This window comes from Macrobrachium nipponense, chromosome 22 (assembly GCF_015104395.2).
Source record: "Macrobrachium nipponense isolate FS-2020 chromosome 22, ASM1510439v2, whole genome shotgun sequence".
In the NCBI taxonomy this organism is placed as follows: Eukaryota; Metazoa; Arthropoda; class Malacostraca; order Decapoda; family Palaemonidae; genus Macrobrachium; species Macrobrachium nipponense.
The window spans coordinates 2205764-2223927 of record NC_087213.1 but is presented as its reverse complement, the minus strand read 5'-3'; the positions used below and the strand labels follow the sequence as shown (position 1 = coordinate 2223927).

Here is an 18164-nt window from a genome sequence, read left to right as displayed (position 1 = left end):
ATTTTTTACTGTCCAGATATGTTGGCTGTATGATTGGGATTGAGGGTAATTTTGTCATGTTATGGGCAAACCGGACAGAATGCTGAGAGTTCTTTTCCTAGAACCAAGGCCCCCTGGAATCCGTAGTTCAACTCCACAGAATAGTTCCACCTGGAAAACCAGGTCCGACCATTGTCAGGTAGATGATGGATCTACCACGGTTCTCACTATTTAGCTTCAGATTTAACTTCAATCCAAGCTATATGTTTTCTTACTTATTAGATATGGAAAACTTTGACCAAAGTGGAAAAATCCACAAATATTAACCCAAAAATATATAATGTTATATGGGACTCTTAGGTTCGAACCTAGGAAGAAATTCCTGAGGTTTGAGAGCCCCCTCACCACGTCAAGGTGGTCCCAAAATGAGGGGGAAATTTTAGCAATCAACATTATGTGCTCATCTCTTGAATGCTTCATCTCATTAACAAGATTGAATAATGAAATGACTATGTTACCTCTAAACAACTAATAAATCCAATGCAATTATCAGCTTCCCACCTACAATAAACTTCTTTTAAGATTACTGTTATGATGATTAATATTACTAAAGAAACTGAACAAACCAAGTGACTTATCAGACTTCCTAACACACATCACCTTCAATAACTAAAAAGCTGGAATGTTGAATCATCGTGTTCCATGCCCTCATATGTTAAAATTCACAGACCCAATAACTTACTGTGTGTATAAGTATAGATTCACCATACTTCTCTACTCCCATTCTACTGACACTAAAATTGTACATGTGTACTAAGTAACTAACAATTGCTGTCTAAGCTTTTTTCAGATTAGACTTAAGTAGTACTCTGTACACAGGTGTACTCCATAAATGTTGATTATATTATGTATGTATCTGTAATATTGTGAAGTTCCAACACCGCAGAAGCATCAAAGAACCTAATGAATTATTATTTGATTGTTCCATTCAATGAAGTTTGTTTTGGTGAAAGCTACATCTACAATTTAACATTTATGGAAATTGAAACAAAAATAGAAGTCTTCAAAATGACAACAGTAATGGTATGCCTCTTACCTATTGCAGCTCGAAATAGAAACTCCTCCCCATCTCTGAGGTATACATCCCATATTCTAACAGCAGCATCTAACGGCAAAGGGCGTGAAAACACAGTTAAGAGCCAGTCTAGTATATATAAGTCAGGTGTGACTCCGATATTTTTTAGATGCTCAGCTACTGAGGGAAGGTTTACAGCTAACAGCTCTTCATACGTTTGATAATAAGCACACATCTGATGAAGTGAGAAGAAAGATAAGTTATTCTGTTTAAGAAATCTTCTGGATGTAATGATATTGTATTTGTAATTCAGTGAAGAATGATTTTACAAGACAAAACTTCAACTTATCAAACAGGGCATTTTCTTTTTAGTGACGAAAAGCAGTCTACCACATTACCATTGGTTGATCAACACGAAAGAAAGCCATGTGGGCTGGTCGATTAAGTAAGTTTGAGAAGGCAATAAATGCGTCTGACTCATCCATGTTGAGCAACAATGTAGCAGCTAAAAATGACATCCCCTGTACGTAGCCAACATCAGGACGGTAGCAGGCATACGCTCCTAGAATATGGTGAAGAGGGTCGTGATAGGGACCTCCCTGCAAGAAAAAGATCAGGTTTAAATTATGCATACAATGGTATTTCTAATTTAAAATGGTAATTTTTTTTTTAAACAGTAGGAAAAAGAATAGAAAAATACCTTCTGAAATATACACAAGTGTGGAAATGTACGAGATACATCCAGATGAATGAGGTCAATGGTTGCTTCTTGGTCGCCAGGGTCACTGATGATGTCATCTTGGCTAGCCACACTTCCACATTCACTTAATGTTATCAATTTATCCACTGACCTGGAAACAAAGATAAAGTAATTCAATGTTTACTACTTCATTTAATGTCTATTTTAATATTTCTTTTCAGGGACTAATATTAATATCAATGCCAGAAATTTTAATGATCAGTAGTACACTAATGACTGTTTCACACATGCCTTCCTTTATGTGTGAAGGTTTAAACATTATTTACAAAATGTGAATGCTTACCAGCATTAAAGGCACCTAACAGTAGAAAAACGCTGAAGTTTTTTAGTTATTAATAGTGCACACCAGTTATCAACTAAAGATTAGTTTCTTCTTAAAACAATATTCATTATAAAAATGACTAAAATAATTTAGGTAAACTGCACTTCTGCATCGCTTCCCAGACAACATTAATTTTTTCCAGTACATAAGAATTAAGTATCATATTGTGTATAAACTGTTATACTGCATAGAAAGAATGGCATTTATCCTATGCTGTAAATTTCAGTCCTGAACATACAAGAAGTTTTAATTAAACAAGTACCATGTCGATGTGGGTGTGACAGTTTTAGCTAAAAGAAATTTTCTGGTTTGTTTACGTAGTATTCAAAAGAGAAGACTCCTCAGGCTTGATTTGCACTAGAGGTCCGGTCGAGTTCCACTTTCACTCTGCTCTCGGTCCTTGTTGGTTCAGACATCTAGTCTGCTCTCACTCCGCTCTCGGTCTCATCATTTCCTCTCCCTCAACACCAGTGGAAGTCTCACCACTGGCTATGGAAGATGTGTGACTTTTCTCAAGCTGATTTGGTAATAATCGCCTTTGCTCTTGATGATGACGAAGAAATATAGCAAAGTCGAAAAAGAAAGAGGGGACTGTGGGGTCATCCTATGTTGCAAGATAGGAAGAGTGAAGGAGAATTTCATACTCTGTATCCTTCCTTGTCTTACCGATGATGAGAGTAAAAAGAACCTCCTTTGTTTAAAATAATTTTCCTACCATTTGCATGATCCCATTGTGATTTCCTTTTAATCATCCATTTTTTTTTCATGGGACAAAAGGTAAAACTACTTGCTTGTATGAAGGCTGAATCTCAATTAGAGTGGAGCAGGAGTTGCAGGACCATTGGAATTGTGTTCACACTGGCACAGTCTCTTTTCGCTCCGCTCTCGTTCCAGTCAAAATATTTTTTGAAGGAACCGTGACTAGAGTGAGAGCAAAACCGTGAGTGACAGTCTGAATGATTCCATTGAAATTCATGTAACATTATTGGAATGGAGCACAACCAGACCTCTAGTGCAAATCTAGTAGTACTTTAAAGGTTTGTAAATTAAAATCTACACACTGATTGAGTCTCCCTTGATCTCCAGCCAATAACAACCACTGAAACAAAAGAGAGACAGACTCTGATTATATATTACCTTTGCACCATAATATTGTACAACTGAGCAGTTACGTTTAGTTCATTCCCAATGGCCATTTTCCACACTTTCCCTCGCACACAAGAGGGGAGACCGTGCCACCACAACTCTCTGCATTTTTTATGAGTATGCCTGGAACAAATAGAAAAGTAGCATGTTTTCAGAGAAGAATTTTCTCTCCCTAACATGTTCTTATTTGGAGGTTATAAGAACTTTTTTGCTCATGTTTCCTAATGAAATATTTCTGAAAAATTTTGAAGAATGCTTAGGAAAAATTGATTCTTTGACTGTAACAAACTAATAACACAAACATTACTCCCAGCACATTTAAAAGTACCCCTACATTATTAATGTTGTTTTCACATGATGAATGACATATAACGAGAATTGTTGTACATATTTTTTACTACCAATGTTACTTCAAAATCTTTCAAAGCATTCTTCATCTAATTAGGAATACCAAATAAAATACTAATCAGAATCATTTGTATAGTAGTACTTTTAACCAAAGGTTTGAAGAGGGGACCAACAGTAAATGTTTAATGAAAAGTAGACCTTATATTTTTGTTGTGCTTCAGGAACCTACTGCCTCAAAATACTGTAGTTGCACTTCAGCAATACAGCTACTAGAATAAGAGGAATTATTATCACGCATCAAAATTTCCAGCAATCCTTCTGTAACAAATATCATGTTACCTAAATAAAATGACATATTGTCATCAGTGAGAGTCCTAACTTTCATCTTATCACTTCAAAAAACTTTAAGCAGCTATATTCTCTATTCAAATCATTCCTATTAGGGAATACTTTAGCACCAATCAAGAAGTCTTTTGCCATGCAAAATTTTAATCTTAAATATTGCAGAGTCAATCTGCAAGTTACAAATAACCTCTACCTTTTATCCTATAACATTACTTGACACTGGAACTGACAGCCATCAACATGGAAACATGTCTAGTCAGTGTAAATTTAGACAAAAAATCCTACAGTACAAAATTAATACATGAAATGCGCCTATTCTATGTGTTCTTCATTTAAAAGCACAACAGGAAGTCAGGCCAACTACAATTTCAATCTTAAAAATATAATAGATGTAAAGCTCCATTCTCTACTGACTTTTGGTTGTTTATACAGACCAGCTGAACCTGACACAATCATAAGCATGATGTGCAATCCTGTTCACTTAATTTCCACTTCAAATCAGACTGAAAGCAATGAAATAACCACACTTGAAGAAGCAGGTCTATTTCCTTTCTTTCACTGTTGACCAATGCTCTCCTTGTCCCTTGTTTTTTAACTTTTCTTCATAAGAACACTGCAATATTTATGAAGCCGCCCATACCATTTGAAAAATAAAATAAATGCAAATTCCTGTCTATCCCCTATTGGGGTGCTAAGTCTGGTTAAGTCACAGTACTCCCTGTGAAATCCTACTATAGATATGCCTACTAGGCCTACAGCAGCCCTGACTCCCTACCCTGCATTTGTTCCCTTAGGTCCTTACAGCACCTCCTAATCCCTGTAACAACTTACCACACGTACAGGCTACATACCTTTATGCAAACATATGTCCATATAAGGCCGCCTTATTCTAAACCAACCACCATACTATACTCCACATGACGAATGTAATAATAGCCAACTCACATAGTTTCCCATTTGGGAAGGAAATCGTTATTCCAAGTGGCAACAGCAGCTGCCAGCTGCTCCTCCTGGCGTTGAAGGTTGGCCTGGGCCTTTTTTCTTTCCTTTGCTTCACGTAATTCTGCAAAGGAGAGGATTCCAATTCAGCATCTCTTACTAGACTCATGAATGAGCATTGCAAATGTCAAGACTTTTATTATGGTATATTCATAAAAACTGGTCATAAAAAAAAGTAAGGTTTGATAGTAAAATATATGAAAGTACAGTAGCATAAAATAAGGACTTGATATTGTCATTATTCTAGTATAGACTCTACCACTTAAATAATTTCTGGACTTTTTATGAAATGGCCCAAAGGATAAGTTCTTGGACAGGCAAGGACAGAAACAAGACAAAGGAGATGGTTACAAAAGATAGAAGGCATGTTTGTATAACAAACATGCATTCCCAATGTTGTAAAAGTTCAAAAGGGCTGGATAGATAGACATCAATTACTGGGTACAGCTGGAATTTAAATTGGTAGTATTAAATTACCTTCATTAATTGTTACATTATGTGTGTGTGTGCATGTGTGTATATGAGAGAGAGAGAGAGAGAGAGAGAGAGAGAGAGAGAGAGGAATGTCATTTGTTGGTGAGAGGTGAAATGTGAGTGAAAATGCCTAACCTTCTGGGATTTAAACAAATATATGTATTTGAAAAACCTGGGGATTAAAATTCAAAAGAAAACAAATAGATTAAGTAAAGTAGAATTCCTCCATCACAAATGTGTCATTCAGTTTACCAGTAATAATGAATATTCAGTTTGAGGCAAGCATGGACAACTGAATGTGACAATATGAGCAAGTTTCAAAATGTGTTTTCAGGCATAGGACATCTGTCCACTCCCGATATGAAGGGGAAAAGCAACATGATCCAAAAGCATACCTAGAGAGTATATTCTCAATAGTGAGAAGTACCATATATTTTTATATAAAAATAACTTTTCTGAGTTAACATACTAGGAATTTTCTGAAATACTTAAAAAAAATTTTATTTACAAATTTCTGCTCATTCTTCTTAGTGTTCAACACTGACAGCAATCCAGTGTAAAGCACTTCTCTTTAAGACTTATGTTTGGAATATAAAATTTAGGCTAAAGGCCAAGCACTGGGACCTATGCAGTCATTCAGCACTGAGAATAATGTTGAAACAGTTGTTTGTTACGAATATAGGAACACAGAGTTCAGACCAAAGGCCCAATGCTGGGACCTATGAGGTCATTCAGCACTGGAAGGGAATTGAGAGCAGTTAGGTTTGAAAGATGCAACATGAGGAAAACAATTGTTAACAGAGGGTGGATATCAAGACAGACGAAAAGTAATATGAACGGAGTTACAGTAAAAGGAATGAAGGGGATGCTGCACTGACGTCACTAACCCCCACGTGAAAAATCGTTCCTAGGCAAGTGGAATGCAAGATGGAAATGATAGAAAATGAACGGAGGTACAGTAAAATAAAAGAAATGAAAGGGAGTTGAAACTAGGGGCCTAAAGGACACTACAAATAACCTTAAGTAATACCAAAAGTGCACCTCACTGACAGCAATAATAATAATAATAATAAATTAATAGTAATAATAATAACCACCTTTCTTCTTGGCTGCAGACACCATCTGCTGGTACTCCTGTTTGTGCTTGAGTTGTTCATAAGCAGTCTTCGCTGGTAGGTTATTGGGCCTATTCTCCATGATCAAACCAACGCTCCCTGCTTCCAACTCGCTGTTACGTGCCTGAGGAAAGAGATAGAGAGTTTGTTTGTTTATATGGTGCTTTTACGTTGCATGGAACCAGTGGTTATTCAGCAACGGGACCAACGGCTTTACGAGACTTCCGAACCACATCAAGAATGAACTTCTATCACCAGAAATACACTTCTCTCACTCCTCAATGGAATGGCCGAGAATTGAACCCGCGACCACAGAGGTGGGACACCAACACCATACCAACCAAGCCACTGAGGCGCTAAGAGATAGAGATAGAGAGTGAGCGAGTTCATAACACATGGCTAGAATACTGATTTAAAGAGAATACAACTATATTTATGGTCGAAAATTAGGTTGAATGGGAGGAAAAATATACCGGATTTTAAAGATCTGTATTTTTCCAAGAACATAAATGGTGTGTTTCATAAATTATTGGGAATGAAAATGTGATTTTACCCAACAGGTTATTAAATCATAATAAAGGGCTTCATTTTTACATCGGGATGGATGATATAAACTTAACAGACCACAAAACATCCTCCTCCAAATGTTTTCATTATTTACACATGCTTGGAACTGCAATTGATTAAGAAAGACTGCAAGGTGTAGCTAATACATTTACGTTCAAAAGAAATCCTTGTTAGCTTCACTGCTTTATGAGTAGCCTACATACAAATCATGACAACTTAACGCAGAATGTGACCACGTCACGGTCAAGTATTACTTTTTACGTACCTACAGGAATACACACCTACGCTTTCGTAGCTGCGGCTGTGACTGACCTGACTAGAAAAATCCTAAGGGTTGGTTAGGCCTATAAGTCACTCATGACCCGAGCTGGCTTAGCGTTTCCTTGCACTGAGGAACTTAATTTACGAAATCGTATTCCAGTGTGAACAAATTAATATTTACTGTAACGTGGTCACAGTCCGCGTCAAAAAAGTAAGCGGGAATCGTACGTAGGCTATTCATAAGTGAAACGGACATGATTCATTTAACGTAGGCTACATAAGTGAAACGGACGAGGATTTATTTTACGTAGGTTATTTCATAAGTGAAATGGACACGGATTTAATTTACGTAGGTAATTCATAAGTGAAACGGACGAGGATTTATTTTATGTAGGCTATAGCCTATTCATCAATGAAACGGACAAGAATTGCTGTTAAACTTTTCAGATTTTGCAGTCTGTCTTACTCAATCAGGGTTCCAGGCACGTATAAATAATGAAAACGTTTAGAGACCATTTTATGAACTTTATATCACCCATCCGGGATTGTCCCATATTTATGACATTTGTCCTGTGTCCCGTATCGACCCTCCACGGGACGCTTTTGGTCCCGTATTTTCATATTTTGAAAAAAAAAATACATTATACTAGTGAAATTTTTGCAAATACGGGGTAAAGGCGGCTGCCCAAAATTGGCAACAATGCTTGATTGCAATATTGTAATGCTTTGACACATGTAATGAACAACTGTTTGTAACAAAATCTACAATGAACCCTCTTTAAAACAAAAGAAAAGTCAATGAAGTAGGTCCTGGAAAATCTGGACCGAGCTGAGAAAGACTTCGCGCTGACTACTCCACTGCGTGCGTAACTTCACGTAAAAGTTGTCAATATTGTTCAACTACCTCTCCAATGAAGGTGTCCCTTATTTCAATTTTCAAAATCTGGTCACCTGCCCATCCCGGCATAAAACCGAAGTCTGTGTTGTGATTCAAGAAACTGTGTTACCTAAAATCACTCGTCATTTACACTATTAAATATAACTAAGATTTCTTCTAAACTCGAGTGAAAAGGTTACACTGAATTCTTTCCTAATCAATCATAGTTCCAAACACAAACAAATGATAACAACATCTGAAGGCCATTTTTGTCATCTTTTTTAACACCCATCCCGATATAAAACCGAGGCTTTTGTTACGATTTAATAACCTATTTTCTATAATCAATTACAGGAGCCAAACGTTTCTCAAGACTGCTTGTGATCGATCTGTCGATCACCAGTCCAGATATAAAATGGAAGCCTTATTTATGTTTTAACAACCTGTTCTGTAAAGTCAATTCTCACTTGCATTATTACGATGTACTCTAGTCATTTCCTGAAATTCTTTCTAATTCCGGTTACGCCTATGCTACTTGAAAGTGACCTGTAATTCTCTAGAAAAAACAATAAAGTGGACATATGGGTAACTGGTTCAACCAATTTAAAAAATAATGTATCTTTCGTCACCTGTCGATAATGCATATTTTTGCTAATGAAATCTGTCACAACTTCAATTTCAAGTCTTGTTGTTTGCAAAGGTTCGCCCGACAAGTGGATATGTTTAGTTTACGTAACATTTAATTCTGCTCAAGAACTGAAGCTGCAGTTTTGTAAGACACCCTTCAATAAAATATATATATATATATATATATATATATATATATAATGTATGTATATATATATATATATATATATATATATATATATATACATACATAGAGAGAGAGAGAGAGAGGAGAGCGCCATATCATTCTACAAAAACTATCCAAAAACCATTACATTCTTCGATGTCACAAGCGTTCGTGGAAAGATGTCAATCAGAGCCTGACAACTTGACACGAACAGCTACGAGAACATTCGACCATTTTCTCACTCGACAAGACTTCCCATAATTCCTAAAGTTCTTACTCAAACTTCAAGAAGAAGAAGACGACGTCTATTCCGTGCGAAAACGAGTCCTGCGTTCGCATCGCATTACCGAAAATGTTTAATATTTCTCCTTAAAAGAGAAAGATCCTAATAGTACGTGTCAACTGAGCGTCGAAAACGAAATATGTTTTCTGTCTACTTTCTTTTTTTGTGAGAGAGAACTTCGTTATTGAATTCAATACTTTTTCATGAAAAAATAATAAATGACAATAATTTCTTCTTGTATCAAAACCGAGTCTGAAAGATCTCTGATTAGTTTTGGTAATTACTATGGGTTTCAGAGACAGTGCAAGCACGTTTTTTTGGCAATATTTCTGTAACGAACACTCGTATCAGAACGAGATTTTGCTATAGTGTATTACACCCAGTGCCGTAATTTATAAGGGTATCGTGAATCACTAATCGTAAAGAATAACGACTCTTGTCCTTGTACCAAGAAACAAAAAACTCCGTTATCCAGAAATGGATACGAACGCAGCAGTAAAAAGCTCCACCTACCCTCTCCCCCCACCTCCACCGCCACCCCCGTCCTTCTTTCCCTCGCCCCTTTCTCTCTCTGAAAGTTGCTTCAGTTTAAACTTATTTTCTAAGATTTTTCTATCTATCTATCTATCTAATAATATACATTGTATATATCTAACGATCCAGTCGGTTGTTAGCTGCCAGTTGACTGATTTATTTATGGATTGATCCACTCACCTCTCTCTCTCTCTCTCTCTCTCTCTGAAAGTTACTTCAGTTTAAACATATTTCGTAAGATTTTTTTCTATATATCTATCTAATAATAGTTTACATTGGTAGATATATCTAACGATTCACTCTGTTGTTACCTGCTATTGACTGGTATATTTATACACTGATCCACTCATCTCTCTCTCTCTCTCTCTCTTTCTATGATAGTGGTGCCTACTGTAAATGGTTATTAGAGTGAGAGATATCTGAATGTATGGTGGATCAGTTAAACCATAGACACTATGATTTATGGTACAGTGACTGTTCTACTCGCGGTTGGTTACCTTCGTAATCCTCACGTGGACTCAGGGTATCAGCAATATAGTACTTGTATTACGAAGGTGAAGAAGATATGGCCACCACGGAACTTGACTGTCGGCACGGTTGCAGAATTCGTTTGTCACGGAACTTTTCTACCTTTTTAGCCATGAAAAAGTCGCCAATTGCTTTCAGATTGGTTTGAATAGGTAACTGGTTATAGTTACTTTGTGTTACAAATAAAAATTGAGCCTTTCTACCGAACATTCATTAGAGTTAAACCCTTGATTATAGTGATGCACATAAAACAGTCGCCTTACCATAAATCATAGCGTCTATTGTTTTACTGCTCCACCATAAATTCACATATCTTTCAGAGAGAGAGAGAGAGAGAGAGAGATGACGGGATCAGTGCATAAATAAATCAGTCAACTGGCATCTAACAACCAACTGGGTCGTTAGATATATCAACAATGTATATTATTAGATAAATAGATAGATAGATAGAAAAATAATAGAAAATAAGTTTAAACTGAAACAACTTTTTCAGAGAGAGAGAAGGAAGGAAGAAGGAAGGAAGGACAGGGGTGGCCAGTGGAGGTGGGGGAGAGGGTAGGTGGAGCTTTTTTATTCTTGTGTTCGTACGTATCCATTTCTGGCTAAGGGAGTTTTTGCCTCTTGGTACAGGGACAAGCGTCTTTATTCTTTACAATTAGTGATTCACGATACCCTTATAAATTACGGCACTGGGTGTAATACACTAAAGCAAAATCTCGTTCTGATAAGAGTGTTCGTTACAGAGTTATTGCCCAAAAACGTGCTTGCACTGCCTCTGAAACCCATAGTAGAAAGTTGTGCATTTTCTTTAAAAAAATAAATTTTCATAATCCCGTTTTTTATATTGCAACATGATCAAAATAACCAGCATACACACGTTACTTGCACATCAAGACACACACAAACACATACACGCAGCATGCAAACTTAATCATCTACTATATATAAAACAATTCTAAAGCACACACTTATTATTTCAAATACTGTACTATCTAATGAGAGGTTAGGGATCAAACACGAAATATTTTTGTATGTAATAGAATGGTTTTTATATTCTTTTACTCTCAAGTACTTAGTTGAACTGGGTCCTCATCAGTAGCACGAGAACCTTGTATATATTGCGCACTACTGACTCAACTTAAAACAGACTAATGTATTCTGAATAATAAAGTACGTTTTATTCATCAAATACATTTGTCACTAAGTCAACATGGCTTTTAACGCATCCAGACCTCATATACCCCTTATCTGAGGATTTGGGATCTCACATTCTCCCATCGGGAGCAAACCGCATCCAAAGCAAGAATTCATCGCATACTGACTACCTTTCCTTTATGACTGCACCGTTTGGGTAGCTCAAACCTCCCAATATAGAGAATAATAAAGAAAATAAAGAACAAAGTACCTTTATCATTATGTCAAATCAGCCTGTAATACGCCACCCTCGCTCTTCAGAGGCTTTAGAATCTCACAGTTTCCAGTCAGGACCAAACCACATCCAAAACAGTAACTAAGCTTATCGCATTTATACTGACTATACTTCCATTAAGATTTACACTATCTGGGTAGCTCAAACCTCCCCATACATTAAACAATAAAGCCCTTTTATTCAGACACATTTGTCACTATGTTAACATAGCTCTTAATACGTCCACACCTCATATTCCTCTCATCCGAGGCTCCAGAATCTCACATTCTCCCATCAGGGCCAAGCCACAACCAAAGCAAAATAAATCACCTTATCACACACTATCATACTATAGTAGATTCACATCAACCGTGCATTTGATGTCTAGGCCAGTCCCTTACGACGCTCCTGATTGACTGTTGATAAGCCAATCACAGGGCTGGAAACTGTCCTCTCTCGAGCATTCACATAAGCAGGATGTATGTTCCACCGCTCCTCAGGAGAAGTGGAACATACGTCCTACCCATGTGAACCCTCGAGAGAGACTGAGACTTTCCAGCCCTGTGACTGGCTTATAAACAGCCAATCAGGAGCGTCGTAAGGGACGGGGCCTAGACATCAAATGCACGGTTGATGTGAATCTATTATAACTACAGTCCCACTATATTGTACTAGTACACCATTTGGGTAGCCCAAACCTCCCAATACATTGAATAATAAGGTAAATAAAGGAAAGGGGGTCGTTACCTTGATATCAGGTGACCTCGGAGCCCTCGGAGAAGGCCTGGAGAAGATCCTCCAGCCCGGGGAGGAGGAGGTGGAAGTAGTGCCCGACACAGGCGACGAACCCGGATCGGGGCGCGAGGGATCGGCGAAGAGGACGTGGAAGAGACGCCGTCGCTCCCATTGCTTCCTCCATCTTTGTGACGCCACGAAAATAGGTTTCTGGAAGTTAAAAAGAAGAGGAGTTAACTTACGATACGAAACTGAGTCAATGGAAAAATTCACATAAAATGATCTTAATAATTCACGAATGTTGTTACCAATAAGTCACTAGCGTAACCAATACCACTTTACTTAGAACAATCGCTGCTTCTATTCGACCGTGCCGCAACTTACATAGAAGTGCTAAACTGCGTCAGTAACGCTTTTCCGAGCGGCTCTTTGCCAGAGGCGGAGGATCGCATGGCACTTTCCTCCCACACTTGATACGAGTGCTACACCAACACTCGCTATCGTTAATTGCGCTTCAGAAATAATCGATTGTCAATTGTTCGTGACAAGTGAATACCGTCCTTTCCATTCCCTCCACGAAACAATGCATATTTTTCCCGATTAGATTACGGTTTACCGTAGATATATGCGCGAATCTATCTAACTGATAAGCCTCTCAGCTGCGTGACGCCAGTTAGTCCATGCGATTAAAAATGAGTTGGGTCTGTTAAGTTACAGAAGCCTGTTGAGAAGTAGGCCTAGGTCTTACTAGACCGTGGTCTAGGCCTATCAACTATTTAGTTACAAATGCGTTACGAGTTTGCGCAATAGAAAAATAGGCCTAGTCATTATGCAGGAAGGCTGTTAGGCTTAAAATCTTTTCTAAACACATTTTAATGTTGGTTAGCATGAACCTTTAGGTCTAAACCAGGCCTTCCACTTATTCTCACACCTTACAACCGTGCTGGCATAAGCACACTTTGTCTCTAGCTAACTACAAAGAGTAATAATTTGTGAGTTCAAGCATATAGCCTATTCACTGGCTGAATAACCTTACTTTTCAGTAATTCAATTGACTTTCGCAGGCTTTAATTCATCTTTATTTCACCTCTTATACTTTCAATCATACACGAAGGGAGTAGACCCTCTTTTAAACAGGTTCTGTTGAAAAGAATGGCAGCACCAGTTGAACTGATTTCATACGTTGATCTTTTCATTTCTACTTAGTGCTCTATTTTCTCAGGAAGAGGAAAGGCAGGAGTTCTGAATTATGTCACTACTACTACTACTACTGCTACTACTACTACTTCTTCTAGTAAAAGGAATGAAAGTGGTTGCACGTAGGGGCCGAAGCGATGACGCAATGAACCTTAACTGAGTAATGCCTACAGTTCACCGCGTGAGGTGCACGGACGGCACTAATCCCTACAGGGGTATACGAGAGATCAATCAACGCAAATCCCACTCAAATCAAGCTTTTCACAGCTTCACAAAACACACAATTATGATAGAAAACCTAAGCGTAATCGAACACAGCAAAGACACTAAACGGGTTGACGTGCAGTGAGGCACACACCGGAAACATCTGACTATAACAGATAATGGGAGTTAATATTAGCCTTATTATTATTGCTATTCAGAAGATGAACCCTATTCGTGTGGTAACAAGGCCAACTGGGTGCCACTGATTTGAAATTTAAGATTCGAAAGAATGCGGTATTCATTTGAAAGAAGTAACAGAAGGTAATATGAAATAAAGATTATTATTATCATTACTATTATTATTATCATTCAAACTTCCAAAGTTAATAATATTATGGTGTTCATGAAAAGAAGTAGCAGAAGGTAATAGGAAATACATAAAGAATAGCTCAGTTACTGGTAAAGAAAAAATAAACAAACATTTATATATAAATAGAGCAAAATGTAAGTAAATTGTAAAATACAACGAGAATTGCTTTTGGCTAATAAAGCGTTGCATCATCCCTTTTAACTTTTGAGGTTTCTATTCCACATGATCCTCAGGGTTTGTTTGTTTGTTTGTATGGTGTTTTTACGTTGCGTGGAACCAGTGGTTATTCAGCAACGGGAACCAACGGCTTTGCGTGACTTCCGAACCACGTCGAGAGTGAACTTCTATCACCAGAAATACACATCTCTCACTCCTCAATGGAATGGCCGAGAATCGAACCCGCGACCACCGAGGTGGGACGCAAACACCATACCAACCAGGGAGACAGCTCCACAGTCCAACGCGAATTTCTGATCCAAAAATTTCACACGGCAAGCAGGAATAAAAATTATATGAACAAAATTCAGTAGTTCACTTAGACCTCATAAGACACTTATGGCCTATATATACTTGATGGTCGGGATTTAATAAAGTTACTCGTTATTAAGATATGCAAACAGAATAGAATAAAATTTATATTATTAATGGGAAAAAAGTCATGACATTACTGAACAGAAATAAATAAAACTGACAAACCCTAATAATAACGAAACGTTATAATGCTTAATACAATATAAAAACTTTCAGACACTCGTAAAAAAAACTTTTGACCACTGAACAGAAATAAATAACATATAGGTTACATGGAACCTAATACTATTGATTTATAGTGACAAGAGTAATATATATATATATATATATATATATATATATATATATATATATATATATATATATACATATATAAACATTATTTCACAAGAGGGTTATTAGAGAGCAAACACGAACGCCAAAAACTTACGCAACGCTCGGAGGACCAATGTTGACAGAAGCCTCGATCAGCCAATCATAAAAATTCCAGTGGAAAGCCTCTTTATCCAAGTACTCCCAAGGGTATAAACACCCGACATAAATCAAACGAGAAGTTACCAGTGTAAATCACATAAGATGAATCACTCGTCAGTAAACAGTAAATGACAAAAAAGAATCAATGTTAAACTTCACACATACGAGAATAGTTATCCTAAAAGAACGACGCACGCTGTTGCTGTAACGCCATTCAACGACATAAATAAAACAATTATAGTTACCAATGGGTCACAGCTGTAAATCACATTCGATAAATCACTTATCAGTAAACTTCATTAAAGGAAAAAAAAAAATCAAATTTCTAAAAGACGCGAACAATTATACTAAAAGCACGACACACGCTGTTACTGTGACGCCATTCAACGACATAAATCAAACAATTATAGTCAGCAACGGGTCACAGCTGTAAATCACATTCGATAAATCACTCATCAATAAACTTCATTGAAGGAAAAAAAAAAAAAAAAAAAAATTTCAAAAAGACGCGAACAATTATACTAAAAGCACGACACATCGAGAGTCTGGTATCGCCACCGACGGCCGAGGACCTTATAACGAATTCCTCCCTCCTGGTGGGCGTGACGTCATTCGCCTTCATGAGATGCGGTATGCGCATGAGCGCTCTCCCAATCACCATCTCGTTATCTTCGTCTACGCTTTTGATTATCATCGCAGGTTTATAATTACTTTCTACCCACGGCTGAGGTGGCTGTGTAGCAAGACGTGAATCTGAATGGTACCTACCTACGTTGATTTTGTTTACACACATAGACATACACATATTATATTAATTATATATAGATATATATATATATATATATATATATATATATAGTATATATATATATATATATATATACACACATACCTATATGTTACATCAAAAAATTTCTTACATTATACTCACGTAAAAGGAAAGGTTTCAGGCATGAAGCTAAAAGCCAATATCCAAACGATCAACTTGAAATTTCGCTCGTATATATACACAATATACGCCTATATGTATGTATACGTACAACACTCAGTATACAAATAAACACAGTATACACCCATGTATACTGACATACACCCAGCATGTAAATGCACACACGAACAACCTAAAGGTTTCGGTAGCAAGAGCACCAAGGCTATAGTACACAACACTTGCGGAAAAATTGTAAACACAGGAATACGCACGACGATAACAGAGGGTGATCGTGGGACGCCCGCTTACGCATGCTCAAAACCGCACTGACAAAATCGTTTATTTCTGTCTGCAGAAAGGCTTCAGAATTCGCTTCCTACTGCTATGTTTCCCCGATTTCTGTAACTTTCCTTTTCCTCGGAAACCTCATGATGACGGTTAGCATTATTACGATCATCGCCATCGCCATCGCCATCGCACTAACATCACTATATTTAGGGACACTATCAAATCACCTAAACTTACAGTTTATTATAGTTAGTCTTCTGGCATCAACTTTAACAGCAACTTCGTTGTTTGTTTGTATGGTGTTTTGACGTTGCATGGAACCAGTGGTTATTCAGCAACGGGACCAACGGCTTTACGTGACTTCCGAACCACGTCGAGAGTGAACTTCTATCACCAGAAATAAACATCTCTCACTCCTCTATGAAATGCTCTGAGGCGCGCTAACAGGAGCTTCGTACTCATAAACGTTCACAAATACTATATCAATAGTTACTCTGATATCGTCATCCATTTTATAGTTAATCCATACCATGAGATTCAGGTATTAACGCCATCAATCTAGGCGAGGCAATATCTGAGATAAGGTCACCTGCGGCCTATCGTAAAGGCCACCATTATCTATGGGAGTGTCCCCGATGGGAATCTGATAGTTATCAAAAAGCTATGGGGCTTGGAAAGATGAGTCATCAATGCCCTCTTAATCACCTTTATTAATTATTATTATTATTATTATTATTATTATTATTATTTCAGTACTGTTTAGGTTGACGAGTAACGCGCCTATTCGACACATATGAAAAGTTCAAGAAAAACTGAAAAACGAATTTTTACGAAGTTCATGTATATTGACTTTTCATATGTATCGGATAGGCGCGTTACTCGCCAACCTGAACAGCGATAAGAAGAATAGAAAAGAACTTCAATAAAATAAATGCAGCTGAAGCAGCAATCTCCTTCATTAGAACATGTTTGAGAGACGGTCTTCTACCTAAAATATTATTATTATTATTATTATTATTATTATTATTATTATTATTATTATTAACTCTATCACAGTCCTCCAATTCGACTGGGTGGTATTTATAGTGTGGGGTTCCGGGTTGCATCCTGCCTCCTTAGGAGTCCATCACTTTTCTTACTGTGTGTGCCGTTTCTAGGATCCAACTCTTCTGCATGAGTCCTGGAGCTACTTCAGCCTCTAGTTTTTTCTAGATTCCTTTTCAGGGATCTTGGGATCGTGCCTAGTGCTCCTATGATTATAGGTACGATTTCCACTGGCATATCCCATATCCTTCTTATTTCTATTTTTCAGATCTTGATACTTATCCATTTTTTTCCCACTCTTTCTCTTCAACTCTGGTGTCCCATGGTATTGCGACATCAATGAGTGATACTTTCTTCTTGACTTTGTCAATCAACGTCACGTCTGGTCTGTTTGCACGTATCACCCTATCCGTTCTGATACCATAGTCCCAGAGGATCTTTGCGTGATCGTTTTCTATCACTCCTCAGGTTGGTGCTCGTACCACTTATTAACTGCAAGGTAGCTGATGTTTCTTGCACAGGCTCCAGTGGAGGGCTTTTGCCACTGAATCATGCCTCTTTTTGTACTGGTTCTGTGCA

At 37.5% G+C, this 18164-nt stretch overlaps 2 protein-coding genes across 2 annotated transcripts in view; both read right to left on the bottom strand.

Moving 5' to 3' along the window:
* LOC135198438 (TBC1 domain family member 12-like) overlaps positions 1–18164 on the bottom strand; it is a 156426-nt gene that overhangs the window by 74956 nt on the left and 63306 nt on the right. The window lies entirely within an intron of this gene.
* Positions 984–12655, bottom strand: LOC135198439 (TBC1 domain family member 14-like). The gene is made up of 7 exons (XM_064225986.1): positions 12562–12655; positions 6546–6687; positions 4921–5038; positions 3274–3405; positions 1755–1905; positions 1453–1653; positions 984–1289 (listed from the first exon to the last, which is right to left on the bottom strand). The coding sequence occupies exons 2-7, from the start codon at positions 6643–6645 to the stop codon at positions 999–1001; spliced, it is 993 nt and encodes a 330-aa protein (XP_064082056.1). The 5' UTR covers positions 6646–6687; positions 12562–12655; the 3' UTR covers positions 984–998.